This window comes from Corvus brachyrhynchos, unplaced genomic scaffold (genome assembly GCF_000691975.1).
Source record: "Corvus brachyrhynchos isolate BGI_N302 unplaced genomic scaffold, ASM69197v1 scaffold23, whole genome shotgun sequence".
NCBI classification, from domain to species: domain Eukaryota; kingdom Metazoa; phylum Chordata; class Aves; order Passeriformes; family Corvidae; genus Corvus; species Corvus brachyrhynchos.
The window spans coordinates 12,831,273-12,845,936 of NW_008238983.1; the positions used below are offsets into that span (position 1 = coordinate 12,831,273).

Sequence of the window (14,664 nt, forward strand, 5' to 3'; positions counted from 1 at the left end):
GAGGGCCAGCCGAGAATGGAGAGGCTGGAGAGTGTTAAGGGGTTCTGCCATGCTCATTGCCTATCCAGGCCATTTTCAGTAGCGGTAGGAAATGGAAACGTGGAGATGTGCAGTTTGTGAGGCAGACGAAGCCTTTACCTTCAGTTCGGCGGCTGAAGGAGCAGAATTGCTGTGGCTCTTCCTGTGTCAAACTCGAGTCTGGCAGCCCAGAATGGCAGGGCAGCCACCTCCCATCAACATCCCCCAGCTACCCGCTGTTTGTTCCTCTCCTCTCACTCAGAAGCCCCTCTGGATGCCCTTTGCTCTGCTCACAGGCAGCCAGGCCAGTGGCGTCCCGGGCTCTGTCCTTGGCAACAGCCGTCCGCGCAGGACGGGCTCCACAGGAGGCAAGTTCCATGAATGATCGCCCAAGCACAAAGCCCGGCTCTCCTGGTGGTGACTTCGCAGCCAGTGACGGGTATCTGGCCCTTATGCACACAAGCACTTGACCACCATGGCCACCTATTTCATCTCTGCCCCTGTGGCAGGGGCTGTGGGGCCACCACGGCAGTGTCAGAAGGGGATGCTGTCTAACACTCCTGAAAACAACAGCTGCTGGACAGGCCTTTTTGGGAGGACCGCTCTGACAAGATGAATGACATACTGTTTTACAGGGCAAAAGATGGTGGATGTATCCCATGAACTGAATGTGGTGGTGGAGTCCTCAGCTGTATCACACCAGCCCACGTTCAAATTAGCGCACCAACCTAGATGCAAATTAGCACTCTAAGCTGCAGTTACACTTCTGATATTAACACAGAGACTTCTGTGTGGGTGAACATTTCCCGTGAGGAACCTTTCCTGCAGTTACTGTCAGGTTTTTGTTACGCATCAGGCTTGTTATACCATTAGCACAGACAGCATATTACATTAAACTGTCTGTGCTGGTATGCAGGCTATCATCTCAGGCCCAGCTGGGCTAACATTTATATAATTTGTGACTCTGCTGCCATCAAATTTTTCCCAAGGCATGCTTGCCCGATTTCCCTGGGGTTGCACAGGGGTAGGGAGCAAAGGAGCCTTGGGGACACAGGCTGCAGCCAGGCAGGGCTCATGCCATGGGCCCCTTCCCTGTCCTACCTGATGGCACCGGAGCTGCAAACCAAAGCCGAAGCTGGGCAGCTGGCTCCAGTGGCAGATCCAGCTGCAGGACTGTGCAGAACTTGGCAGAAGGGTCAGCACTGGCCCTGGGTATGGCCAGGTATTTTTCAGACTCCTGTTGCTGAGAAGGAAACTTCCTACAGGAAAATTTGCAAACTCCCATTTGCAAAGTAATTTGAAGGACACATTGAAAAAAAGTCCCCGGTGGTGAAAATCAGGGCACTGACTTGATATGAGTGGGGAAGTTGGACCTCTTACAGTGCATCTGGCATGAATGAGTTGGGAAGAGCTTAGTTACGTACAAAGAGACAATAGTCTTAGTTTTGTTTCCATTTATTAATATTGCCAGTTAAAACCTGTATGTCTCTTCAGTAGGTTTTGGATACAGATTTTAAAGGGAGTTGACAGCTCACAAATTATAATTAGAGCATTGAATTTCTGATTATTTTTCCATTTAGAACATACAAACTTTACATATGCTATGTAGATATTATCCATTGACAGTTATTTAACTATCCCAACACCAACCACCCTGGTTTTCAGGATTCTCAGTTTTATTTCACATTTGCTGCTGTCTTTGAGTAATTCAGGTTTATACCTCTCACGGTTTAGACTGCTGGTGTAAGGCAACTTCAATGTGAGTGCTACTCATCACATATGGTGATAACAACACAACAACAACAACAAAATGGCCATGAGCAGAATTTTGTATGTAAAGGCAAGAACAAATTGGAAATTTAATAATTATAATGGAGTTCAGAGTATAATATATTACCAATACTTTCATAAATACATATATTTTCAATATTTCGCCATCAGCAATAAAATATATTTATAATCTGTCATTAAGAATGTAAGTACTGTACTCTGCTAGTTTAAAAAAAAATAAATTTAGGTTACTGAAAAGTCAGGTGTTTTCCCTCCTTCTCTAATAGCCACAGTCTTCCTTGAGATGTGGATATTCTACTAAAGTACAGTTCTGGGATTCTGTAATTATTTTTAATATCAAACAGTATTCATCGGCACAGACTGTATTAGCTTTTGCACACAAGGCACAATAAATCCAGGTTAACATATTAACTATTAATAAATGCAGTGTTTCTCACTTACAGATACATTGCAAAGCTACAGAACAGAAACACCAGTTATGTTCTTCTTTCGAAATGCTCCTTTCAGTGCTTGTTCTTGAGTTGATTACATAGCCCAGATTTCCTTTTTTGTTAATAGTCTAGGAAGGAATTATCACATGGGGAAAAGAGGGTATGAGAGACTCAATACTGTGAAGGCCTTCACTAGTTACATATTCGAATCATCTGAGAATTTCCAAAAAACCAGAACTGTGAACTTCAGGTTTCTGTACTAGACTAGCCATGGGGAAATGTAATTCCATGGGTCTCATCACTGCTGTTTATTAGAAGATTCACTTACATCACTTCTTTAAAAAAGAAAACAAAAATTAAGTTTTACTCCATCTATATTTTAAATTAGCCTTTATCTTAAATTCTTCGCCAAGAGGAGTTTTGCTATCTGAACAACAGCCACTTCTAAAACTGATATCCAGATACTGAAAAAGGTTTAATTGAATGTCAGTTTTGGCAATATTTTCCCACAAATGTCTAAAGGGATCTATGTCTAATTCTGGGCTGTTGGGGACATTTCACCTCTTCTGGGTTTGGATGTGCATCCTTCCTGCATCCCAGTTTTCCAGCAGTTTGAGGCTCACACAGGTGGACATCATTTGTCTGTGTGCTGGTTTCCATGGAGCAGATTTCCAGCAGAATCTTCTTATGTTCAGTTTAGTGGTGCCTTAACTTACGCCTTTCTTTTCCAATACTTATTAGTCAGATTTTTTAATTTCAATTATAGTCACCTAAGCCCAAAGCAACTCCATTTCATTTCAGTGGAATTACCTTGGATTTACTCTGTGATAGCTTTGATCCAAATCTGATCTCTCTCCCTTTTTTTTTTTTTCCCCAGACAAACCTGCTTATATATTTCACATACAAAATACTGGTTTCTCTCACAGAGAAGGTGTAATTCTTCTCTGGCTCCAAGATTCTAGAATTTTCATAATGTAAAAGTTGTAAAATTGTATCAGTGTGGAAGATATGTGTTACGGATGAACATTGTTTTCCAGGTCATGAGATCTGAATAATGTTGTTTTAAAAAAAATGATAACAGAGAAAGGGAACAATATGCCAGCATTTTTCAGTCTCTTCAGTCTACCAGTCTATTGCATTGTGCTACCACAGAAAAGCTAGATTTCATATTGGTTCTGCTAAAGAGAATGATGCTATCAAAATTTCTGCAACTGACAGTAGTGTCTTGTGTCAGTCACCTGCTCAAATATTACTGTGTTTTACTAAAATCATTGGTCATCCCTTTCTTCATCTGTTACCAGGGAAATCAGTTCCTTATGGAAATAGTAATCCTTCCCAGTTTGCACCCCAGAAGTGAGAGATTAGGAATCACCAGAAAAATCTACCTGGTCCACATTCAAATTTGTTAAGGTCTTCTGGAAAGACAGAGGTAGAAGCAGACCATGTGCCAAATTAACTGTCCTGATCCATGTTCCCTGGTCTACTTGCAACTTCCCAACCATAGGAAGTATATTTGAAAGGGATGAAGGAAGAAAGATGAATAATTGTGCAAGTTGCTCAAGAGGCTTTAGAAGATAATATGAGCATTAAAAGGAAGATTGAAATGCAAATGTAGGAATTAATCCTACATATTATTTTTCTTGGAGCAGCTATTTATGTTGTTCTTATTGACACAGAAACAACTGTCTGGAATTTGCTTTTAAAATGGCAAAAGTACTTCTTGAATTGATAAGGTTCTGACTTTGACCTCTAACTTTCATTTTAGCTCTTTACTGTGCCCACCTTCGACAGGATGACATATCAATGGTTTGTGTCAAATACATACGATTTGACTTTCTCTGAAAGAGGTTTTCCAGTATTTTCATGTTCCATTCATCACTGTTAATGGAAGAAAACCACTGATGGAGGAACCACAGCAGATTTTGGGGGTTAGTTCTCTTACTTTCTATTTTAATTGTCACTTGTTTACTCATTTGTTAGCTAATTTGAGAAACTTAACATTTTAGACATCATATTCCTTAGCACATTTTGTCAAAGATTTATTACACAATGAAGTAATCAAAATGGTAGCCATAAAAACAAATCACAAGTCAGTTTCACAGAACGTATCTTACAGACTATTTTCAAGTAATCACTGCTGATAATAACTTGATTAAAAATATAGAATACCGAGTAGCACATGGCTTTTGACGAGACTCTTCAGGAGGAGCTTTTCAGGGACCTCATTATGAATGATCAATCTGGAAACCAATAGCCAGCATAACCTATTTGCTGGTATTGGACAAAATGAGTGTTTTACAAGCAAACCATTTAGGGGAAAGTAGAGAACCTGCCAGAAGAATTATTAGTAATCAGTCAGTTCTCATTCCCCTGGGTCTGGCTATTCAGTGAAGGAAGTCTTGAAGTCCTTTGTCCTTTGTTCATTTACAAAATTACTGCAGCAAGTGTGTCGTGACATGATAGTGCCCCAAATCCTGGCAACTACATTTGTGCATGCCTATTCAGATATTAATATAACATATTAACATATTTAAACCTGAACAGGTTACTGAACTTCCCCAACTTGGATTCTTTCTGCACTCATAGTAATGTTAAATTAATTGGCTAAAACACCTCTCAGTTTCATCTGTGAGGAAAGGAGGGGGTATGCTAGAGGTGAATGGGGACAACAGAGGGAGCACCAACCCTTCCATTTCCATTGCTTGGTTGAACAAATGCTCTTGGCTACAAACTGGTAAGAAATGACAGCTCAAGTCTCCTTGTCTATGTGCATCTGGAAACAAGCAGGATGAAACTACAGTACAGAGAAGGAATGACTAAGGTTACAACACAACTTGCTGGCAAGGATTTTGCTACTGCAGCTGGGCTATATAACAACAGGTTTTGTATTTTTTTCCTTCATAGTTTGACTTTCGCACCTGCACCTAAAATAAAACTTGGCAACACAGAGAAAGCCAGTTAATTACCTCATCTCCACTTATACTTCATTGCTGTTACTGCTGGTGGTGGTTTTGCTCCCATGTTTTCAGAAGATCAGTTGCCAGCTGTGAGATGTGCTGCCAGGCAAACTTGACATGGGTGGATTCCACTGTGCGGGAACAAATAGCAAAACGTAGCACAAACTTCTCTCTCAGGTGGCACGGGACCAGATGGATCTTCTTGGCATCATTTATGCTTTGAAGAAGTGCCTCATTTAGTTCATTTGAGCCCTGAAATCATTGTAATTCAATGGATATGACAATGAATTTCAGAAACAAGCCTGGAAAATGTAAATCCCACCAAGCAGCCAAGCCCAAGTAGCACCAGTAACAAGCAACCATTTTCTCATCTCTCAGTCCTTTGCTGTCAAAGGATATCAAAAAGATGATGATGTAAGAGAGAAGTTTTGAGCCACAAAGAGATATATGGATTATCTTGGCTTTAGGAGCAGTGTTCACACTGGGGCATTTGTGATAGCTGCCCTTTTGTGACCTAAGATCATGAGCTATGTTAAAAGCATTCATTATTGTATCCATGTTATTACACTCTTCTTGGATCTAATCAAACAAACATGGGAGGAAGCTTTGCAGTGAACTGTACTAACTTTCCTAAAACAAACCTTCCAGTCTTCACTTAAGCATGGCTGCTGTGAGAGAGTCTTTTGAATGTGAAATCTTACCCTTAATTAAAAAATTTTTAAGGTAATGTATCCCTGGCATAAGTAGGTTTCATGTTATTAGTCAACACCCTAAAAAAGTATCTGCCTCAAGTTCTATAAGAATTGTCCACCACAGAATCCATCAGAGGAAGAATCTTAGCTATTGTGCATCCTTTACTCTCTCTATTACACTGGTGGTAACACACAATTGCAAGAGATTCTGGGAGCATCTGCACTTTTACTGCAGTGTCCCCTTACTGAGCACGGACTGTGGAAAAAGAGTCACAAATGGCCAAATCCGTCTGTTCCGCAGCAGTTGTGTTACTGGGGCAGCATTGGTCTTCTTGAAAACTTCCTGATCAGAAAACACCTTCTCTCAAATCTGGGCAGTTGTGACTTTCCTGTTTAGCCTTTTCCATACAAAACCAAAGCATAAGGCCGACAGTTTCCCATTGGCAGCAAGGATAAATGTATCATTCTCAAGTTTTTAGATCGTATTAAGAGTTCGAGTTGAACCCAAGTCAAAACCTTGTTCTGTCTTAGCACAAGTTGTCAGGAATTTTGTGTGATGTCCTGAAATTCATGGCTTAGCCTTACTCTTCTAGGAGATATTTATGCAACTGAACTGCTCCTAAGAAAATGGGCCAGCTTTGGTGTTTTGCAAGTCCCCACCTATTCCTGGTCAGTCACTGACAATGATGTCCTGCTTTCTTATCAAAGGTAATGCCTTATTAAAATGACAATCCTTGCCTTTAATATCAAATGCACAGCACTGGCTTTCAGGCAATGCAAGCAGGTATATGATGTTAAGTTGGCAGGGGTGAGGGGAGGAAGGAGAAAGATTCATTTAGCTTTCTTCTGTTCTACTCTCACAGCTCCACCTTAGGGCTGCTGTGACACTCGGGTGTCACGTCAAATTGAAGTTGGTGGTGACTAATCCTCTCCCAGAGCTTTGAGAAGCCAGCTTTGATTGAGTCTGTGAGCTTCAGTAAGACAGCATTCACACCCCCTTGGAGAAATTACTAGCTTGACTTGTATTCATCTGCAGTCATGACAAGGAGGCCTAAAACTAACCCTTTGGCATAACATATTTGATGAAATAATTATAATATGAAAGTCATAGGTAATTAGTCCATTTGCTCAACAGTGTGAAAGGCAAAAAATTAAAAGTTACAGCTAAGCAAAACAATAAAAAAGGGCTTCTCAAGCACAAAGGAAGGAAGAAAAAAAAAATCATACTTTTACAGCTGTGCAGCATTATATTGTTGAAGGCCCCTGATCCTTGGTCCTACTGTAACTACATAAAAGTTACAAATACCCTGCTTCTAAGATGTATTTTAATATGAATTATAAAAATGACAGAAAGATTTTTGAAGGAGTGATAGAAAAAGCAAATAAAGCTGTTAAAATACCTATAAAAAACTCTTAATTTGAAAGCTTGCTAGTTTTCTTTTTCTCTTTTTGGATCAGGTAGGCAAGAAATGAAAACACTGCTCTTTCTACACTGTTTTTTCAGTGGAATCAGGCCTTCATCCTACAACTTGTCCAAAGGTTTCTTAGCTAAAGGTCCAATATTTACCTCCTATTGTAAAATTGTCTTCCCCTTTAGATGAGATTTCTTCCTCTGAATCATGAGGGACAGGAGAACAGATGAGGATGAGCTACTGGTCTGATCAAAAGTGACAATTCCTGTGTTGCTATGCTCTATTTCACCAGAACTGTTCCTTCAAAGTAAATGTAGAGCACTGACTAACAGCTGCCTTTGGATCTGCAAAACTAGTGTTTGCTAGTTCCATGTGAGAGAGCAGACTGCAACCAACATTTTGTTATTGAGCAATAAAAGCCAAAGAATCTATCCCTCAATATCTTTTAAAAGTTCTTTTTAGGAAAGGCATTATATTTGTGTTTCCACTTACTGAAAAAACTCTACATTCTGTAATCTGTCAGATCCCCTAGACACGGGGTCTTTTTCAATTTTATTTTAAACAATATAAATTATAAAAAAAACATTTTCCTATTCCAGATGAATTCACCTTTACTTTAGTATTTAATTGTTAGCTTCTTCAGCCAGTTGCATCAAACTCAGGTAACTGGGGCAACTGAATGACTGGGAAAAGAATTTGTTAAAAATTAATAATAACACACTATCCAGAAGGAGAAAAGATGTGCTTGGAAGCCTTCAGAAAAGCTAAAAGCTCATTTAGGTATCGTGAACTAGAAATAAGTATCATAACTAGAAAACACTAGTGCTAGTTATTATTATTGTTGCTTGGTGGTCAGATTCAGTGTCACAATCCAGTCCTTTACAGAGTCTTTAGCTGAAAGTTACTCTAAAAAATGAGTTCATTACCTAAACTAAGACACTGATCCCTTTTCAATGTCTGATTAAAACAAATGAGCTCTCCCAACTACTGCAGATTTTATGCTCCAAGTGCAGAATGTATTTTCTAGTTTCTGTTGGGCAAGGTCTCTACATCAATGAACTTGGCACTTTGAGAGATTTTGGGGAATAAAAGGCCAAACAGGGCAAAAGGATCATGTTCAGCAATAAAAAGCAGACCACAGCCAAGGGCAGCAGGGAATCTGGCCTCCCATATAACCTGTTTAAACATATCTTGCTTCAATTTTCCCAGTTTGACCACAGAATTTTATAGATAAAAAAGCAGTCTTTAAAGAAAACAATAAAAAAGTGTTTAGTGCTCTAATTTTCATCTGTGACAGTAATTTTTTAATAAAATTGAAAAATAAATTCACATAAGAAATTAACTTGACAAGAGACAGGTAATATGCACTCATCATACACAGAAGTCTAGGGAAATATACTGAAACAATCATCTTTATCAAAGCTCATCATGCATAGAATGTACCAGTCATTTTGATGACAGGTTACAACATTTGTTTGCCTTGACTATATATTTCCATGCCTTAATATGCTTTAATTTCTCTTAAGCATTTGATTCAGTTTTAACAAGATTGTCTTAAGCTTTTCTCTTTCATCTGCTTTGTTCTAAACGAACTCCCTTTAGTTTCCTTAAAAAATAATCAAGTATATTAACTACAAAGACTGTATTCAGTTGCAGGTTACGGTGTTGCTAGAAACCATGAGAGCAGAAATAGGAGATCTTAGCTGCCTTACCTTCAGCCGGAAACAGACCAGTCCCAAGACAACCTCAGCACAGATCTCAAACCTTTCATCCTGAAGGACTAAGCGTTCAAACTGATGCGACAGCCTGACATGCTGAGAAGAGAATGAGAGTATCTATATTGTATACATTGGATTCACCAAGAGAAAAGGTGTGCTGAATGATTTGCCATTCCTTTGCTCTGTTCCTTCTGCTGATGTGTGATAATATTCACATATTGCCATCTGTTTGTGTTAACTTCCATCCTGTTTATGACTTCCAGAGACCATATGGAGCCATTGCTGTCTTAGTATCTCAGTCTGTCAAAGGCAGTACTGGTCTACTTCTTGAGACACTTCAGCACAATTTGATATGATACCACATTAAGAGTAAATAATTTTAGGTAATTCTCCTTTAGTTTTTATGCCACTGCTAGTTTTGGCTGGGAATGGCTGAAGAGTCCAGAAGTCATTAGAGGGAAAGGGGGAAATGGACAGATATGCAGGGAAAAAAGGGTCACAGTTTCAGTGCAAATTAAGCTGGAAAGATACACTTTTTTTTAGAATAGCTCACTTAATATGAGAAATCTGTGAAGAAAGGGACAACTTGCTCACTATTCTGACCTGGGTGCTCAGGTTCAGTTGAAAAGAAAGTTGATGGCAGTATTATCAGGAAAATGGATAGCAAATCTCAGCAAACCTGTTGAGAAGTTACCGAGGCAAAAATGAATTACAGGGGGCACCAAGCCAGAGCAATTATTTTGAAGCAGATGAACCCAAAATTCAAATAAATAGGAAAAATACCAACAGACATAGTAAAAACCAGCTGGGAAGTCTTAACATCAGTCAGTGATACTTGCACACTCACACCATGTTTTGCTTTGCTTTCTTTCAAGTAGAAAATTAATTTAAAAGCATTTTCAAAAAACCAACCCATATCCTCATCGGGTACCTGCAGTACTTTATCCAGTCCCCCTCTTACTGGCTTTGTCATTATCTTAGTGTTCACTATCATAAAAAAAACCCAAAACCCCAACCAACCAAACAAAAAAGATAAGACAGCAACAGCAATCAGCCATTTGAATTATAGTTTGTCTTCATGCAATAGCCAATCTATACCAAAAATTATCTGAAACATCTAAAAATCATGTTTAAAGGTTCTTCAGCTTTTATATATTTAGGATTGCAAATAGTTTTACAAAAAAAAAAAAAACAACTAAGCCCATGCTTTTGCACTTTGACTTTTTGTAAATTCAAGGACAGCTATTAAACAAAAATGAAACATATCACTTTGGGTCAGGGTTAAACGTGGAATGTTTCATCTCAGAGGAACTTCTTCCGAAAGGACAAAACCAAGGCAAAACAGAAATAACAGAAAAGGAAAAAAATGAAGGAAAAAAGGCCAACACATTTTGCAATCTTAATCATAGCTTTCAGATGGTTTTTTATTTCTTAAAATAGAAAAACATAGTTTAGATTGAATCAAAACATTGCTTCAAACCTTCATATTGCGCTTACTGGTACCCTATGCAACCAGCTAGTTTTCCTGTTGTTACCACTTCCGCTCTGCTGTTTGTTACATCCATTTATCATCTCCCTCTAAAATTAGCCTGAAAGCTCTTTGAGTCAGGAATGAGACCAATAAAATGTCCAATCCCTTCCAAGGCGTTTGAATGTTCTGCTAATATGAAGAGCATGAATTTACAGCTGTGAAATCCAACCAGAAGTATCTGCATACATACAGATACTTGTATGCATAATAAGTGCATGAAAAACATATGTGAAATAGGCACAGGTGTTGTAATGGTTGTTTACTGTCTCCTCCTGTGCTCACGTTCTGTAGCTTTAACCAAACATGTCTTTTACACAGCTCTGCAAAATTCTGCACTGCATGTACCGTGTCTTGGAAATCAAATCCATAAAACAAATCATGTTCAATGAGATAAGAATTTCACAACTGTCCAGCTGAATGTAATCACCAGCTAAATTTCATCCAAATTTGTCTGGGTAAGAACTGAATAAAACAAACATTTAAGATTTGGCTTACTGTGAGAATTTTGTACAAGAAAACTCCAGACCCAAGCCATGCATTTTATAGCATGTACTTACGTCCAGTTTTTGAACTAAATGATTTTTCAGGAATTTGAAAGAAATAAAAGCAAGGGAAAATAGAAAATTTTTAGTTACGTCACAAACCAAAATTCTAGAAGTATTTTGCTTTCATGTCTGGATGCAAATACTTATATCCACAGCAAGTCTTAACAGCCAGCAATAATTGGTAAAGACACTGGGGGGCACCAAGCGTTTTAGGTTTTACAGAACTGGAAGGAGAGAAAGTGGTGATTTAACTGGAGTTTCACGTGTACAGCTTTGCCTAAGTACAGTTACCCATGGCCCTGCACCTTTGAACCATAAGCTATTATCCTGAATTGCTCTTACAAAGATTGCTGCAACAGTAAAGTTAAATATTATTAAGCCTGGAAGTTCAAGCCCTGTAAAACTGCAGGGCATTTAGGTATCAAACGTGCCTCTCTTAAGTCCAAAAACTGTACCCACGCTCTGGACACGAGTATGGCAGTAACTCACAGGAGGACACGTGTGACTTTAGTGCCTCAGCTTTTCAAGACAGGCAGGTACACTGTGAAAATAAAGTCCCGTTTGGAAAACTGCAGGCACGAAACTGAGGATAGGAAAGAAGGAGAAGTAAAAGACTGACAGGCTGCTCTCAGTTTTCTGCTGAATGTGTACATACCAAGCCTGACCTATGGATATCTTGAATCTCCAAGTACTTTTGATTTTGACATATGTGTCAAGCTGTGTCCCTAGCACCATTAACTAAAGTTGGCATTCAAATATTATTTAACTTTTCAAAATTATTTTATCTAGAGTTGTCATATGATTTAACATATGATTTAATTTATATGATTGTGTATGTGGACATACACGAACCAGCTCACATACTGTTTCTAGAAATACCATTTGGGCAATCCCTTCATCATGTGGGGTTCTCAAAGTGGAATCACATGGACTGTGTTAATGTCCTGAAATATCTTGGTATATAGGAACAGAATTACAGCCCCAGTCGTTACAGTGAAATTTACCTGATTGAGAAAAAGAGGCTTGTAAGGAATTTTTATGTGTCACTATTATCGCAGGTAAATAACCATTGCTTTTCTGCAGTGAGAAAGGAAACAAGGGATCTAATTAAATTGGTTATTCTGGATAAAGGGAAATGTCTTACATAATAATAGGAGCAGTAAACTTGCAAGGCACTAGAATGTGGTCTCTATTTTAAAAAATCTGTATTCTTGTAAATATACTGTGAATAAATAGAAATAAAAATAAAAATCATTATAAATATAAATATAAATATAAATATAAATATAAATATAAATATAAATATAAATATAAATGCTTCTGCACTGACATGTTCAAGCTGAATTTTAATTTCTGGGCAAAGTCTTCAAGAGCTAAAATAGTTTTTGATTGCAGGGAGCTTCTCTGAAGCATCAGAGTACACTACTGTGTATATGCAGATAAACATATTGGCCTAGTCTTGATCACTTTGTACTTTTCCTCCTATAGATTTCACCTCTTTGCCTGCCTTAGCCTGCATCCCACTACACTGAAGGAAAATGTTGTCAAAAGAGTCTTCTTAACAGCCACTTGGACCGTGCCACTCTCCAGTTTTAATGCTATTGCATTGCTGTTCTTTACAGTTCCAGTTTCTTGGACTCTACTGTTAATTTTTAATGGAATTCATTATCCTCAGTACACTGATTACTTCTGGTCCTAAGGAGGATTCAGCTGAGTCAGAATATTCATAGGGATTGCATACAAAAACACACTAACTCCTAAATGTCTCAAACTACTTTTGAGCTCTTTGAGAGGGCTTAAACCAACGAAGGAATAATAAATAGATGGTCAAGCGGTTTGCAAATGGGCCATTTGGATTTCACATTTATACGGACTCTGAGTGGTTGACATCAGTCCAGAAGACTGTTGTTGTTGTTGGTTTTGCCCTCTTTTTACATCTCCTCTGTGGCTTTGGGACTTACCTCCAAAATTTGTATTCGTCTCTCCCCACATCCTTCAAAGATGACTATCCTCCCCTTTACCACTGCTTTAAAACCTATACTTTGCAATAGGTTAATATGACATGCTGTGTGTGAAAAGAGTGCATAACCGGAATGTTTGGAAAACAAAAAAAATTACTGTATCTAAATCCAAGTCACACATTCTCATCTCCTGGGAATATTTCAGTTCCTAAATGCCATCCTCAAGTAAATGCCAAGTTGCAGTGGTTATCCAGTCATTTTGATGTAGACCTTAAGGCTGCAAACACAACAAACATATTTTCCTTAAAATACACTAATAAAATTTTAGTGACAGTTCACCTCAAGAAAAGAAGTTTGTGAAGAGATAGTTACAGATGTCTTTGGTCTTCCACCCAGAAACTTGCTAACACACAACAAATAGGGTGGCTTCTTAAGGATAAACAGTGTTTTTTCCATCTATATCATGTCAGAAAGCTCACCACTATTGAAAATCTCAAATCCCTTTGTAAGTAACACCAGGCTGCACAAAAGAAGCCAAACTAGAAATCTATAAACACTGCACAGATCTTCCGAGAGTTTTCCATGACTTAGGAGCAAACATAGGCATATCCTTCCCCAGATTCCAGCCTAAGGAACTGTTTCAAACCTCTACTCTTCTGCCCGACTCTGTTATCCTTTCCCCGGGGCAACTCCTTAATAATACGAGATTGGGGGGGGAGAGAGAGAGAGAGAGGGAGAGAGAGAGAGGGAGAGGGAGAGAGCGCGCTTCTTCCTGCTTCCCCAGCTCCAGCACCTCCGCTCTCCACTGGAAGGTTGCAATACCTGCCTCTGCCACTGTTCCTGGGCCTCTTTTCATTCTACATGTCCACTCTATCACCCACTCAAATGCATCTCCAAATCATAATATACTGCTTCAGAAATACTTCTGGCACCTACAAGGCTTCCCTTAAAACCCAGCTAAAAGTCCCAAGTACACAGGAGACAGTACCATCCAGGAACTGCCTGGGACTGCCTTGGCCAGCAATGGGAATATAAAAGCTGCTACTTGCAAGATGCTACAGCATGTTTAAAAGAAAGCAGCTTCTCACGGCCAGGCATGCGGATGAGCAGTGTTAAAGTTCAGTTAACAAGTGAAGCTAAATTCCAAATTATTTTTCATTTGGAAAGTTGTCTGTAGGTTTAAAAATTTAAACCAATGTTGGGCTGGTTTAGATACTTCATTACTACTCTACCAAAAGAAAAGTCATCACAATCTACCTGTAGCTCATGATAATTCCTGAGAAGAGAGGAAAAAGTACAGGATATTAAACACATTTTTAATTTTTATTTTGCAGCTAGTGATATAATTTTACCAACATAGCTGAAAAGTCATAAGAGATACCTTAAACTCTGCTAGAGCAGGGAGCAAATGAAACACAATTATTTCTTGAAATTTAAGTTCAACAGAGGCTTGCTGGAGATACAAATTACATTTTTTTTTAAAGATGCTTTGGAACCCACTGAACCAGCATTCACTGGGAGTGGGCAAGGGGGTATGAGGATAAATTACTTTAATGGTTCCAGCTTGAAGATGTATACAGTGAGCCAAATTCTTCACTTAATTATCCC

General features: G+C 38.8%; 2 protein-coding genes across 7 annotated transcripts in view; both read right to left on the bottom strand.

Annotated features, from left to right (window-relative positions):
* Nucleotides 1–5,287, bottom strand: part of FIGNL1 (fidgetin like 1) — an 11,058-nt gene extending 5,771 nt beyond the window's left edge. The window contains exon 1 of the mRNA XM_008637227.2: nucleotides 5,207–5,287. The gene's annotated coding sequence lies outside the window, so the exon portion shown is untranslated. The remainder of the gene's footprint in view (nucleotides 1–5,206) is intronic.
* Nucleotides 1,458–14,664, bottom strand: part of DDC (dopa decarboxylase) — a 74,444-nt gene continuing 61,237 nt past the window's right edge. For 5 of the 6 annotated variants that reach the window (XM_017738771.1, XM_017738770.1, XM_017738773.1 and 2 more), the window contains 2 exons: nucleotides 9,014–9,115; nucleotides 1,458–5,449 (listed from right to left, as the gene is read on the bottom strand). In XM_017738771.1, coding sequence (XP_017594260.1) covers nucleotides 5,234–5,449; nucleotides 9,014–9,115 — 318 coding nt within the window. In that variant the 3' untranslated portion in view covers nucleotides 1,458–5,233. The remainder of the gene's footprint in view (nucleotides 5,450–9,013; nucleotides 9,116–14,664) is intronic. The other variant, XM_017738774.1, reaches the window with a different exon arrangement.